We start from the raw sequence: 13863 nt of genomic DNA, 5'->3' as shown, positions 1-13863 counted from the left end.
AATCATAGAAAACAAAATACTGAGATTAATTAAAGTCAAAGAAGGCTGCATATATTGATATCCTACATATAAAATGACAAAAAAGGACAATGAAACAAATTTATATTTAAAAATATATGCCTCTCTATAGATATAAATAAATAGATGTAAAGAGTGGTCAATTGGCATGTTAAAAACATAAAAATTGTGGGGATTTATGTGCCATTATTTTCGTAAACTACCAAATCTTAGACCCACTTCAGAGCTTCTCTGGTTCAATACTTTTTTTTTGCAGTTAATCATTCTGAGATCCAGAGAAAACAAGTTCCAAGTGTGACAGAAATCAATGAAGATCATCAAAGTTGAAAAGCACAGAATGGCCATTGGCTTCTAACATTTGGCTTACAAGATATGATGAGTGCTTACTTTTGCCTCAGGGAATTGCTCTAAATGCCATTTTGTGAGAGAGTGTAGTTCTTCAACATTAACTTGGCAACTCTGGGATTCACAATTTTTTTCAAGATCCAATCTTAAAAGTAGATATTAAACTCTGTTGCTTGAATAGGAAATAGAAATGACTTGAATTATATTGTGCTATAAATTTTTTGTCAACAAACATTGTCTCATATATGAATTAATCTTTACTCTTTCAGCTTTTGAATTAATGTATAATGGTATCAATTTAAAAAGTACTTCAAGTTAAAATCAGAGTCTTAACATGATATAATGAAATGAACATGTAAAAGCGACTGTAGCCTTTTATTATATATGCAATAAAACTAATAGTTGTTAATGACTTATCCAAAGACATTTACTTAATTAGCAACAGAATTGGACTCATACTTGATTTATAAACTGCTTTTTCATGTTTTATCCAGTGAACCATATCAGTTTAAACTAGTTCAAGTTGAGAGCTTTACTTTTTCTAGTTAATTAGCTGAATAATCATTCTAATTAAAATACTGGGGAAATAGGATTCACATTTGATAGCATGTCTTATTTGCTATAGGAACCTGCATATATAATATAGCAAAGTAATACAATGAAATATTTATTGACAGCTAAAAGTTATCAAGTATAAATTAAAATTAGAAGTGAATAACAGGGCTTCCCTGGTGGTCCAGTGGTTAAGAATTCACCTTGCAATATACAGATGATGATTACAGCCATGAAATTAAAAGACGCTTACTCCTTGGAAGGAAAATTATGACCAGCCTAGACAGCATATTAAAAAGCAGAGACATTACTTTGTCAACAAAGGTCTATCTAGTCAAGTCTATGGTTTTTCCAGTGGTCATGTATGGATGTGAGAGTTGGACTGTGAAGAAAACTGAGCACCGAAGAATTGATGCTTTTGGACTGTGGTGTTGGAGAAGACTCTTGAGAGTCCCTTGGACTGCAAGGAGAGCCAACCAGTCCATCCTAAGGGAAATCAGTCCTGAATATTCATTGGAAGGACTGAAGCTGAAATTCCAATGCTTTGGCCACCTGATGCGAAGAGCTGACTCATTTGAAAAGACCCTGATGCCAGGAAGGAATGAAGGCAGGAGGAGGAGATGTCAGAGGATAAGATGGTTGGATGGCATCACCAACTCAATGGACATGGGTTTGGGTGGACTCTGGGAGTTGGTGATGGACAGGGAGGCCTGGCATGCTGTGATTCATGGGGTTGCAAAGAGTTGGACACGACTGAGCAACTGAACTGAACTGAACTGAATAGGGCTTCCCTGGTGGTCCAGTGGTAAAGAATTCACCTTGCAATATACAGGATACTGGTTTGATCCCTGGTGCTGGAAGATCCCACATGCTGCAGAGCAGTTAAGCCCATGTGCCACAAACTACTGAGCCAGTGCACTAGAACCCACAGGCTGCAGTTGTTGAAGCCTGTGCACCCAGAGCACATGCTCTGCAACAAGAGAAACCACCACAATGAGAAGCTCACACACTTCAGCTTGAGAGTGGCTCCTACTCTTCACACCTAGAGAAAGCCCACACGGCAACCAAGACCAAGCATAGCTAAAAATAAATAAATAAACCTTAAAACAAGAAGTGGGTACTATATACTATGGTATTAAAAATCACAAACACTTTTAAACTTGTATATAATGAAATATAGTCTATAGTATACTATGTAGTATATTAGTATATATAGTGTAGTACATATTAGTATGGTATAATTAGTATATGTACTATGTACTAATGAAATGAAATGTATAGTATATACTAAATGAAATGTATATACTAAATGAAATGTATAGTGTATAGTATATAATGAAATATGTGGACATTATTAATAGAATATTTTAATAGTAATGATTGAAAAATATTCATGTCATATATGTACAGTGCTTAACTGTATACAGATTAAAAATAGGTATGTGTATATGTATTTGTTAATAATACTTCGTCTACATCCAATAAAGCTTTTGCTTTTAAAGGGATGATTTTTAGTAAATTTTTGTTAAGACATATTTAAAACAATGCTCTTTTTATCATGGCTGTGACTAAAAACACATTGTACTTGATCAGGCATTTAAACCCTGTTTTTTAATCCTGAGAGGACAAAATGAATTTTTCATCATCTCATGCAGATTATCATATTATCAATTTTACTTATATTGTGACCAGAAAATGAGAGATGATATAAAAATATATTTAGGAATTGGGCATGTTATTATAAATATTTGTTTTAATTTTTCTAATGATTCAAAAAACAGAGGAAAGCACATTTAAACCTAATTACTTGCACATACTTTGAGCTAATTATTTTTTTTAATTTTAAACAGAGATTCAACTTTAAGTGTCCACTTATCCCCAGTAAAGCTTCTTGATGGTAATGAGATTCAACCTCTTTCTGTGAATTTTCCAAAAGGCAGAGTCATTGTGGGCTCTTCCATTGGAATTAATGCTGCGCTCACCTGCTGTCTCAGCTTCAAGTCATCTAAACCTGTGTCATTTTTCACCAATGTTCTTTTCTGCGATAGCAAAGATAACTGGTAAGATATTTAAATGTAGATTCCTTTGTATCTGACAGTAAAAAATAATAGGTTTATACTCTACACTATTATAAAATGTTAAAAAAGACATCTAAAATAATGACTTTGGACATAACATTTTTTTTTTAAGTTCCAAATGCAATGTTGCTTTCATGAGAAACAGCATGATAGTGGCTGCCAGCATATACTTTGGGGCTCGGCTATCTGGATTTGAGTCCTGGCTCTGTTAACTTTGGTGAAGTTAGGTAATCTTCTCAGCCTCTCGGTTCTCTCATCTGTAAAATGAGGGTCATAGCAGAACCTGTCTGTTCTCTAATAATGAGAAACTAGTTAAGTTAATTATTATTGTGTTATTGTACAGGAACTGGCACAAAGGAAATGCTAGGTTAGTATTTAATGAAAATGAGAAACATCAGCATAACAAGTTTCCAGACAATATGATTTTGTTACATGTTCCTTTGACAGGTTCAAGGAAATTAAAATATACCTTGGTTAAGCCATGTTTCTAGATTTCTTAAGATGTAGGACCAGAAATTTCACTTTTACATTATACCTTGAATGACGTGTGTTAAAAAAAAAAAAGTTCATGATGTAGAGTGAATTGTATACTAAAAATGAGTATGTACTCCATGTGATAATTTATTTACTTTTAGTGACGTCATTATATAGTATATTCATAGTCAAATGATTGATTCATGCATTAAGAATTAGAAGGGTGAGATACAGATGTACTGAAATGTTGCATCCAAGGAAAAGTGTGGCCAGATCCAGGACCAGGCTCATGGAGTTCTGAGCTCCAGCTTCTATGTCCCTTTCTCACATATGTTGATGGATAAAATTATGTAAATTATACCTCTCAGACTATTTTTCTTTTTAAATGCTAGCAGTCCATCTTTTCTTGACATTTAAAAAACAACAACAGCAGCTTCTTTTAATGGCATTGCTTTAGACTTCTATCAAGAACTGAACTGTATGCCTCCATCCTGGGATACTTCTGTCTTTTTGTATGTTACTGACCTTGTTCATAGAAGTTTAACTTTGCTTTAGTCCACAAATTTGCATTTTGCCAAAAGTGTTAAGTAAGGTGTACCTTTGAACTCACTAATAAAAATCATGAATAACTTCTCCATGAATGCCTTAAAGGTATTGAAGGCTCAGACCACATTCACAGGGTGAGGAAGGAAAGAGTTTCAGTAAATGCTGTGTGAACTAGATAGCTTCTTGGACGTTGGTACAATTGCCTCTAAGAGAGGTATGAATAGATTTTGCTGTTACAGTGTGTTGATTTCTAGTCCACAAACAAGATGTTAGGAGACCTGAAAACAGCTGCTAGAAAGAGGAGAGTCATATATTTGAAGATGATGATTTTCTTGTCTTTTTGGTGTTGTATGTTTCCTTTCAGCCTTGAGACTCATTTACTCTCCACTAGATTTCCCCACCCTTCTTGCCTCACCTTAAACCCCATTTCAACCTTCAGCGGGTTTGAGATAAGGTAGAGCTTTTGAAACTAATTTAGAAACTTCGGAAATCATAAATGGGCTATAAAAGCCTTTTCCATATACAAAGAAACATTCCCTGGAACCTTAATACTGGCAAATCCTTTTATTAATGCCTTAACTCCTTATCTGGTTTCCCATAGTGCATATGATCAGCTCTTCATTCTTTTCTTAACTCTTTAAAGCTGTCTTTGCCTATCTCTCACTATGTATTTTTGATTCTATTCAGATAAATTATGTCTTCCATTAAGAACTTCCTCAAGAGCCTCCCTTTCACCTCAGACTGTTTGGAATAAATTTGATTTTTTTGATTCTTTTATTGCTTTTCATCATTCAGTTCAGTTCAGTTCAGTCACTCAGTAGTGTCCAATTCTTTGCAATCCCATGGACTGCAGCAAGCCAGGCCTCCCTGTCCATCACCAACTCTCAGAGTTTACCCAAACTCATGTCCATTGAGTTGGTGGTGCCATCCAACCTTCTTATCCTCTGTTGTCCCCCTCTCCTCCTGCCTTCAATCTTTCCCAGCATCAGGGTCTTTTCAAATGAGTCAGCACTTCACATCAGGTGGTCAAAGTATTGGAGTTTCAGCTTCAGTATCAATCCTTCCAATGAATATTCAGGACTGATTTCCTTTAGGATGGACTGGTTGGATCTCCTTGCAGTCCAAAGGACTCTCAAGAGTCTTCTCTAACACCACAGTTCAAAAGCATCAATTCTTCGGTGCTCAGCTTTCTTTACAGTCCAACTCTCACATCCATACATGACCACTGGAAAAACCATAGCCTTGACTAGATGGACCTTTGTTGGCAAAGTAATGTATCTGATTATTAATATGCTGTCTAGGTTGGTCATAATTTTCCTTCCAAGGAGTAAGCATCTTTTAATTTCATGGCTTTAATCACCATCTGCAGTGATTTTGGAGCCCCCCAAAATAAAGTCTGACACTGTTTCCACTGTTTCCACATCTATTTCCCATAAAGTGATGGGACCAGATGCCATGATCTTCGTTTTCTGAATGTTGAGTTTTAAGCCCTTTTTCACTCTCCTCTTTCACTTTCATCAGGAGGCTCTTTAGTTCTTCTCTTTCTGCCATAAGGGTGGTGTCATCTTCATATCTGAGGTTATTGATATTTTTCCCGGCAATCTTGATTCCAGCTTGTGCTTCTTCCAGCCCAGCATTTCTCATGATGTACTCTGCATAGAAGTTCAATAAGCAGGGTGACAATATACAGCCTTGACATACTCCTTTTCCTATTTGGAACCAGTCTGTTGTTCCATGTCCAGTTCTAACTGTTGCTTCCTGACCTGCATATATATTTCTCAAGAGGCAGGTCAGGTGGTCTGGTATTCCCATCTCAGAATTTTCCAGTTTATTGTGATCCATGCAGTCAAAGGCTTTGGCATAGTCAATAAAGCAGAAATAGATGTTTTTCTGGAACTCTCTTGCTTTTTTGATGGTCCAGTAGATGTTGGCAATTTGATCTCCGGTTCCTCTGCCTTTTTTAAAACCAGCTTGAACATCTGGAAGTTCACGGTTCCTGTATTGCTGAAGCCTGGCTTGGAGAATTTTGAGCATTACTTTACTAGCATGTGAGATGAGTGTAATTGTGTGGTAGTTTGAGCATTCTTTGGCATTGCCTTTCTTTGGGATTAGAATGAAAACTGACCTTTTCCAGTCCTGTGGCCACTACTGAGTTTTCCAAATTTGCTGGCATATTGAGTGCAGCACTTTCACAGCGTCATCTTTCAAGATTTGAAATAGCTCAACTGGAAATCCATCACCTCCACTAGCTTTGTTCGTAGTGATGCTTCCTAAGGCCCACTTGACTTTGCATTCCAGGATGTCTGGCTCTAGGTGAGTGATCACACCATCGGTGATTATCTGGGTCATGAAGATCTTTTTTGTACAGTTTTGTGTATTCTTGCCACCTCTTCTTAGTATCTTTTGCCTCTGTTAGGTCCCTACCATTTCTGTCCTTTATTGAGCCCATCTTTCAGCAGCCATCAATTAACACAGGTCAGATCCCAGGTCATAGGCTAGATGTCATGGAATTCACACAACAGCCCTGAGATGTGGATGTTTTTAGATCTTCATCTCTTTTTGCCTATAGGGTGATATAAGTTGCTGAAGCTCACTCATATGTGAGGTGGAAGAACCAGGAATTTGAAGCAGATTTCTGTTACCAATGATCATGTACTCAGTCACCTTGTTTTAACATCACTTAGACTGTATAGAATCGTATAGAAGTTTTTATGGTAGGTATTCTTTTTTGAGAGTAGCACTGTTGTTTGTCATATATAAACTTTACAAAGAATAAGAATTTGAAACTTTGCATTTTCCTCTTATTCTGTTCCTTTGCATCATTCTCTCACTCTCTCATAAATACACACATACACACAAATGCAGGCACATGGACACACCTGTCTTATAAATACCTATATATAATTATGTTTTTAAGTAAATAGCATTTTAGTTTCTATTTTGCCCTTAAGTACCAAGAAATTTAGTTTATAATTAAAAGTGTATTTTGAGTTACAGGTCTTAAAAAGTCTATATGCTCCTGAATGAGGGAATTGATAAAGAAATATCCATTGAATATAATATGTTAATGAATATTCCGTGTTTGATGGTTAGTAATGATAGTAATTCAAGTCTGCTCAATGAAATTTAGGATATCATTCATTTATTTCTATTGATGTGTTAATTTATTGATTAGGCAAAAATCATTAAATTGTCTCCATAGTTATAGCATGAGTAAAGTGAAAGTTTATAGTTTCACTTAAGAGGCCTGTTTTACAACTACCATCAGTAAACAACTCTACAGAAGATATTTTACATAAAGATAAATTTATTATATATGGGTACTGATAAGATTTCATTAACTATTTTAGATACCTAAATTAATAGTGTTTGCAAAAGACTTCAAATCAGTATGTGAAATTGAAACCCAGTATCAGAACAGCTAAAGTATGTTCTTTTGAAACTGTACATTTCACATCAATAAAATTTCAAAATGAAAGCATATTCCTTGTAAAAATTGAAATATTTTCTTTTCCTACAAAAAGGTATGTGTTTATTATTGAACAAATATATGTGTTATTTAGAAGTTTATAGTTTTATGTTGGATTTTTGTGTCCATTTTTAGTTACTTTAGTTACTTATATGTTATAAAGAATGGTTTTTGAGGAAGTCAAGGAACCCAGTAGTAAAATACAGTTCCTTTCCTTGCCGCTATTTGAATTAATGTCTATTTTAGGTTAATATCTTTCTCACGTGCTCATCAATGTTTTTTACTTCCTGACTTTCCTTATTTTTACTTTTGACATATGAAGTAACAATGTAGGGGGTGTGTGCATATGTTTGTGAGAGAGAATGAAGAAACATGTATAATTCTATTAATTATGTAAGTAAAATGGCTTCTTGAGTATTTAGATTATGTTTTCTGGTTTTTTTTTTCTGAACTTAACAATTTAGTTTCTGTATTGCCTTTGTACACTGAGGAATTTAGTTTATAATTACTTTAAGTACATTTTGAGCTAAAAGTCTTAAATAAGCTATACTCTCTAGAATTAGGAGATTAATCAGCACATATCCCCTGAATTGAAAAACAGAAATTTCCTTATGTACATAAGAGTTGTGGAAAGCATTCTGAGAAATAATCTGCCTTGAATGGGGGGTGTTTGTTGTGTTGTAAGGTTAGTGAACTTCTAAAATGTCTGCAGGTGGCCCCTAAGTCTCTTTAAAATGAATTCATCAATATAAAATAACTAAGGGGGAGATACACTTTTAGAAATCATAATAAGTATATAATAACACCTACTTTGGATAAGTGATAAACATTTAATTTGGACCTGGAAAATAAAAAAGTCCAGGTGTTCAGTTTGCACAACCCAGTGTCAAGGGTGGTCTTGAACAATCAAAGTGAAATTCAGTCACCCAGATATCTTTAACAGTATTAGCAATTAGCAGTCTGACATTGTGAGTAAAGATGGAGTCATTCACTCCTTTATTTAAATATTTATTGAATGTGTACTATGTACCAGATACCTACCAGGCACCATTTAAGCAATAGGGGTTATGTCAGAAATCACAGCATGATCCCTGCCTTGTGGAGCTTAGCATTTGGCAGGGGGAAAAGAGACAGTAAACAGTAATCCTACTAAAGGGTAAGTCTGTGATAAAGGGTAAGTGTGTGATAATTGATGGAGGCCATAGGAAAAAGAATAAGTGCAGGGTAAGTTCACAGGGAAGGCCAGAGAGGGAATGAGTAAGTCTCATTGTGATAAATAAGATGATAAGGAGAGCTTCCCCTAAGAGGATAGGATCTAAGGAGAGATTTGAAGGACTGAGTGGGATTAGAAAGATACCTGGGAATATCCTTTCAGATCAAGGGAATGGCTGGTGCAAGATCTTTAAGGTGGGTGCTTACAAGGAGGCAACCTGAGTAGAATGAGCAAAGGGTGAGGAGTTTAGGAGAAAGGACTGGAGAAGTAACACAGCAGTACTGGATCTTGTAGGGCCTTTGAGGTGAATGGTAAGGATTTGGACCTTTACCCTGAATGAAATGAGGAGCCATTGCACAGTAGCCAGTGAAAGAATGCAATAGCCACACTTTTGAACAGTGATGAGGTCAGTCAGTCATTCCCTACCATGGAAAACTTGGGCTTCCTATGTGTTTATTTTATTCCCTTTGTTCATGAAAAGGCTTCTTGTTTCTCAAGTAGATTTTTTTTCATTCATTCATGCAGTATTTATAAAGTGACAAAAGTACACCTGTCTTTCTTCTGCTGATGGGGTCAGAACAATGCTCCAGCATTCATGGAGCTTCTATTGTAATGGAGAAGACAATTGATAAATAATATAACAGTTTAACAAAGAAATAACATGAGTTTAATGAGATAGAGAGTAAAGGATACCTTCATGTATTAGACAGATAAGGCATCTCTGAGGATATGATATTTGACCAGATGGTGATATGAAAATTTAATGAAAAAATACTGATAAGGCACTCAGAACAGTTCCTGTTGGTAGTATGTAACTGAGTAAAGACTTGGCATTTGTTTTATTTTTTTTTTGTATCCATTGTACTTTATTATTTTTTTCACAGCTTCTTTTTTTTTTTTTTACTTTACAATACTGTATTGGTTTTGCCATACATTTTAAAATCAGTAGTTTAGATTTCAAGAATGATCTCAGTGCCTGCTTCAGAGATATGAGAGTGATTGCGTGAGTGAGTGAAAGTTGCTTAGTTGTGTCTGACTCTTTGCAACCCCATGGACTATACAATCCATGGAATTTTCCAGGCCAAAATACTGGAGTGGGTAGCCTTCCCTTCTCCAGGGGATCTTCCCAACCCAGGAATCGAACCCAGGTCTCTTGAATGGTGGGCAGATTCTTTACTGTCCGAGTCAACAGGGAAGCCCAATAATACTGGAGTGGGTAACCTATCCCTTCTCCAGCGGATCTTCTGGACCCAGGAATTGAACTGGTGTCTCCTGCATTTCAGGTGGATTCTTTACCAGCTGAGCTATCAGGGAAGCCACTTGAGAGTGATTGCATTTCTTCTATTAAGAGAGTGATTGGATTCACCCTGGGATAACAGATAAATCCTCAGCAGACATACAGCAAGAGGGGAAGAAGGCTGTGTGTGTGTGTGCGTGGGTGGGTGGGTGGGTGGGTTGGGGGAGGTGGTAGTAGAGAGAGGAGTTCAGCTCTCATGAGGGTGAGGGAGTCTTTGGATAATCTCCAAATGATTTATATTGTATTTCAGAATTATTTGTTCCTATGTTTAAAAATGTATCTGGGAATTCACACAGAGATCGAATGGATTAAGAAGTGCCAGAATGGTGTAATCCCCTATTTTGCACTGTGGTTTCCACTCCAGATTGAGGAGAAGGAAACATTATACACTGAAGGAATTTGTAATTATGAGAATGAAGTATAACCACTTGCTCTTGCTTTATAAGTCCACTAATTGATACTTCACACTAAACATAGAATGAAAGGTACGGCTTTGGGTGATTAATTTTATAGAATACTAAGAATTCCAAAACAATTTAATAATTTCTTATGATTAACCCCAAATATAGGATGTTTACTTTTGTAAAATCAATAATTAATTTCAACTGCATGTTTCCGATAACCAGGAAGTTAACTTGAGTTAGCAGTGCCTCATTACTAAAATGGCAAACATTAGTTGTTGTTATTGTTCAGTTTATCAGTCGTGTCTGACTGCAACCCCATGGACTGCAGCACGCCAGGCTTCCCTGTCCTTCACTATCTCCTGGAGTTTGCTCAGACTTATGTCCATTGACAGTGCTGCCATCCAACCATCTCGTCCTCTGTCACCCCCTTCTCCCCCTGTTCTCAATCTTTCCCAGCACCTAGGTCTTTCCCAATGAGTCTGCTCTTTGCATCAGGTGGCCAAAGTCCTCCATACATTTTTTAATCTCTTTAATATTTAACATATTCATCATACTCAAAACTAATTATATCTTCCATCAGTTTTTAGTACCCAAATTTAAATTGAATAGCTTTAGAGCAAAGGAAAACATTTCAGCTCTTCTGTAAGAGAGCTAACATGAGTCATTAAAAATGAATAAAAGAAATCTTAATGGCTTATTTATCAAAAAGATATGTGAATGTGCTATTCAGATATCAGCTGTTTTCTTCTGGAAAGTGGTCCTTTTGTCTGAACACTAGAATCACCTCAGGAGTTTTAAAAACTGCATGTGTGCATTCTCAGTTGTGTTCAACTCTTCATGACCCCATGGAGTGTAGCCTGCCAGGCTCTTCTGTCCATGGGACTCTCCAGGCAGGAATACTGAAGTGGGTTGTCATTTCCTTCTCCAGGGGAGCTTCCCCACCCAGAGATGGAACCTGTGTCTTCTGCATTACAGGCAGATTCTTTGCTGCTGAGCCTTTAGCCTCCTTTTAACTCCGAGATTATAATATAATTTTTCTGGAAGGTGGCCTAAGTATTGCAAGTTTTAACAGCTTCCTGATAGCTTATGGTTAACCGTGTTGGATTTGTGATCTCTGAAGAAGAAGATTTAGCTTTGTGACAAGGGACCAGGCTTAATTACTCAGAGCTTTCATGTGGCAGAAGTTTATTATAGTGAAAAAGGGCAGAGAAAGCTTCTGAGGAAGAAGAGTGCCCCCCTTGCTGGTCTAATCAAGGCATTATGTACTTTTACCAGACCCACTCCCACAACATACATCTTAGATTAACAAGATTAGAACTAACAATAGAAAGCTCTTACCAGACCCACTCCTACAACATAAGATAACAAGATTAGTCAGAAGGTTCTTGTTAATAAGGAGAAATATGTCCTTTAGCAAGATACATTATTGTTATATAATCACTAGTACAGAGCTTAAGGAAAAACATACCCTTGAGCAAGATGAGTTTTGTTGTGTAATCATTAGCTCTGGGCTTAAAGAAAATAAGGTCTTATGTGACTAGGACAAAGCAATGCAGGAAAAAAAGTTCGTCCTTTTCTCCTCCTTGAGAGCCCCAGACCACTTTCTCCTCCTCAGGGACCCTGGACTTCTTATCAGCTTTACCTAAGAATTAACTCTCTCACCGCCATGTGGTTCTAATTGGAAGCCAAAATTGAGAACCCTTGCTCTAGGTTGTCAAACATTACCCTGCATTTGACTCACTTGGAGGATTCTGAACCTCATCCTCAGAGTTACTGATTTATTTCAGTCTTGAATGGGGCTTGCAAGTGGCATGTGTACCAGTTTCCTATTTGATGCTGAGAAGAAACTGAGGTTGAATAAAGGAAAATCCTATTTAGAAAGATTAAACAGTGGAACACTTCAAAATTTATCAGGAAATAAAATTACCACTAGAAAATGGTATTGTTTTGAGACCTTTAAAAAAATACCCATTTTTCTTTTAGAGTAAGAACTTCCCTGGTGGCTCAGACAGTAAAAGCGTCTGCCTACAATGCGGGAGACCCGGGTTCGATCCCTGGGTTGGGAAGATCCCCTGGAGAAGGAAATGGCACCCCACTCCAGTACTCTTGCCTGGAAAATCCCATGGACGGAGGAGCCTGGTGGGCTGCAGTTCATGGGGTCACAAAGAGTCGGACACGACTGAGTGACTTCACTTTCTTTCACTTTGGTTTAGTTTACTAATACATTATTTAACTTAATCTGTTTAAGATACCTATATTGTAAAGTACAATGTCAAATTCATAGCGGAGGAAATTGAAGTACTACTATGTTTATCTTTTAGAGCTTCACCCATTTGTAGAGTAAGAGAAGCAACATTTTGAGAGCAAGTCTTGTTATCAGTATCACACAACTTTGTTTCCCTTTAACTTTTCAAGTTCTAGGATTTTATTGCTGTACCATGGTCAGTTTAGTAAGAAAACTGAATAAAATTGAGTTATGATACATCATACAGTGATGTATAATTGATTACATGAATAGGAAGATTTTGATGTTTTAATACAAGTTAAACCACAGGTTTTGTTTTAAATGAGAGACCATTTAGGAATATACAATAAGAATGACACAGAGATATTTGGTAGATGAGGTTGAACTGAAATTAAGACTACTAGTCAGCTTGTATATCCTCACCAGTGTATAAAATATTGAAACAATTTTTGGCACCGTCCTGAGTACTCATGCCCTATACCTGGCCTGCCCTGATAACTCCTACTAGACCTTGGAGCCAGTCAGGACCTAATAACTAAGGAACTAAATGCTGTCTTAGAGTTCTAAGCATCTGGTAGTATTTTGTTTTGGGTTTGTCTCCGCATGTCAATGATACTATTGGCTACGAATGCTGGAGGCACTCACCTGGTCCCTTAGTACTTATGGTAGCCCCCACAGACATTTCCTCTTTCAGAACCAATATTGTTGGTGGACATGCCTTTTGGGTTCCTATTGTGGTCATAAGATATACCTCAGCAACAACCATCAGGGAACTTTGAAAAAACAAGGTCTTTTACTCATAAAGTGTACCTGGCTTGCCTAGGGCCATGCCTTGAGGTGTGGGGGGTGGGTGGAGATGGGGAACAATTGAGCAAAGGCCTGAGTTCTGCCTTTATTAGGATCTCCGGTGGGACACCTAGGGTTTTGCACATTCACTTTTCATTGGTGAATTTAAAACATAAGTGCGGGAATTAAAGCTCAGGAGAGGAAAAACTAGTGGTCTGTCTGATCGGTTATCTAGGTCAACCAGAACTTTCTGAGAAGGAGAATTTCATGGTTGTAGCAGCCTGGCTCTGCATCTCTTGGGAGGCTGGCAGTTTATTTATTCCAAATGGATGTCTTCGAAGGGAATGCCTCAAGGTCAACAATTTAATGTGAGGCGTTTACATCACAATCAAGCAAGCTCATTGTCAGTCCCTTAAACAACATATTGACATACACC

At 36.9% G+C, this 13863-nt stretch overlaps 1 protein-coding gene across 1 annotated transcript in view; it reads left to right on the top strand.

The window, feature by feature from the left end:
* CFAP47 (cilia and flagella associated protein 47) overlaps nt 1-13863 on the top strand; it is a 507416-nt gene that overhangs the window by 131416 nt on the left and 362137 nt on the right. Inside the window, exon 26 of the mRNA XM_040265344.1 lies at nt 2766-2975. Within this exon, the coding sequence (XP_040121278.1) occupies nt 2766-2975 (210 nt within the window). The remainder of the gene's footprint in view (nt 1-2765; nt 2976-13863) is intronic.

This window comes from Oryx dammah, unplaced genomic scaffold, assembly GCF_014754425.2.
Source record: "Oryx dammah isolate SB20612 unplaced genomic scaffold, SCBI_Odam_1.1 HiC_scaffold_23, whole genome shotgun sequence".
NCBI lineage: Eukaryota > Metazoa > Chordata > Mammalia > Artiodactyla > Bovidae > Oryx > Oryx dammah.
Note: the sequence above shows the minus strand (reverse complement) of the source record. Positions and strands in the feature narration are given on the sequence as shown.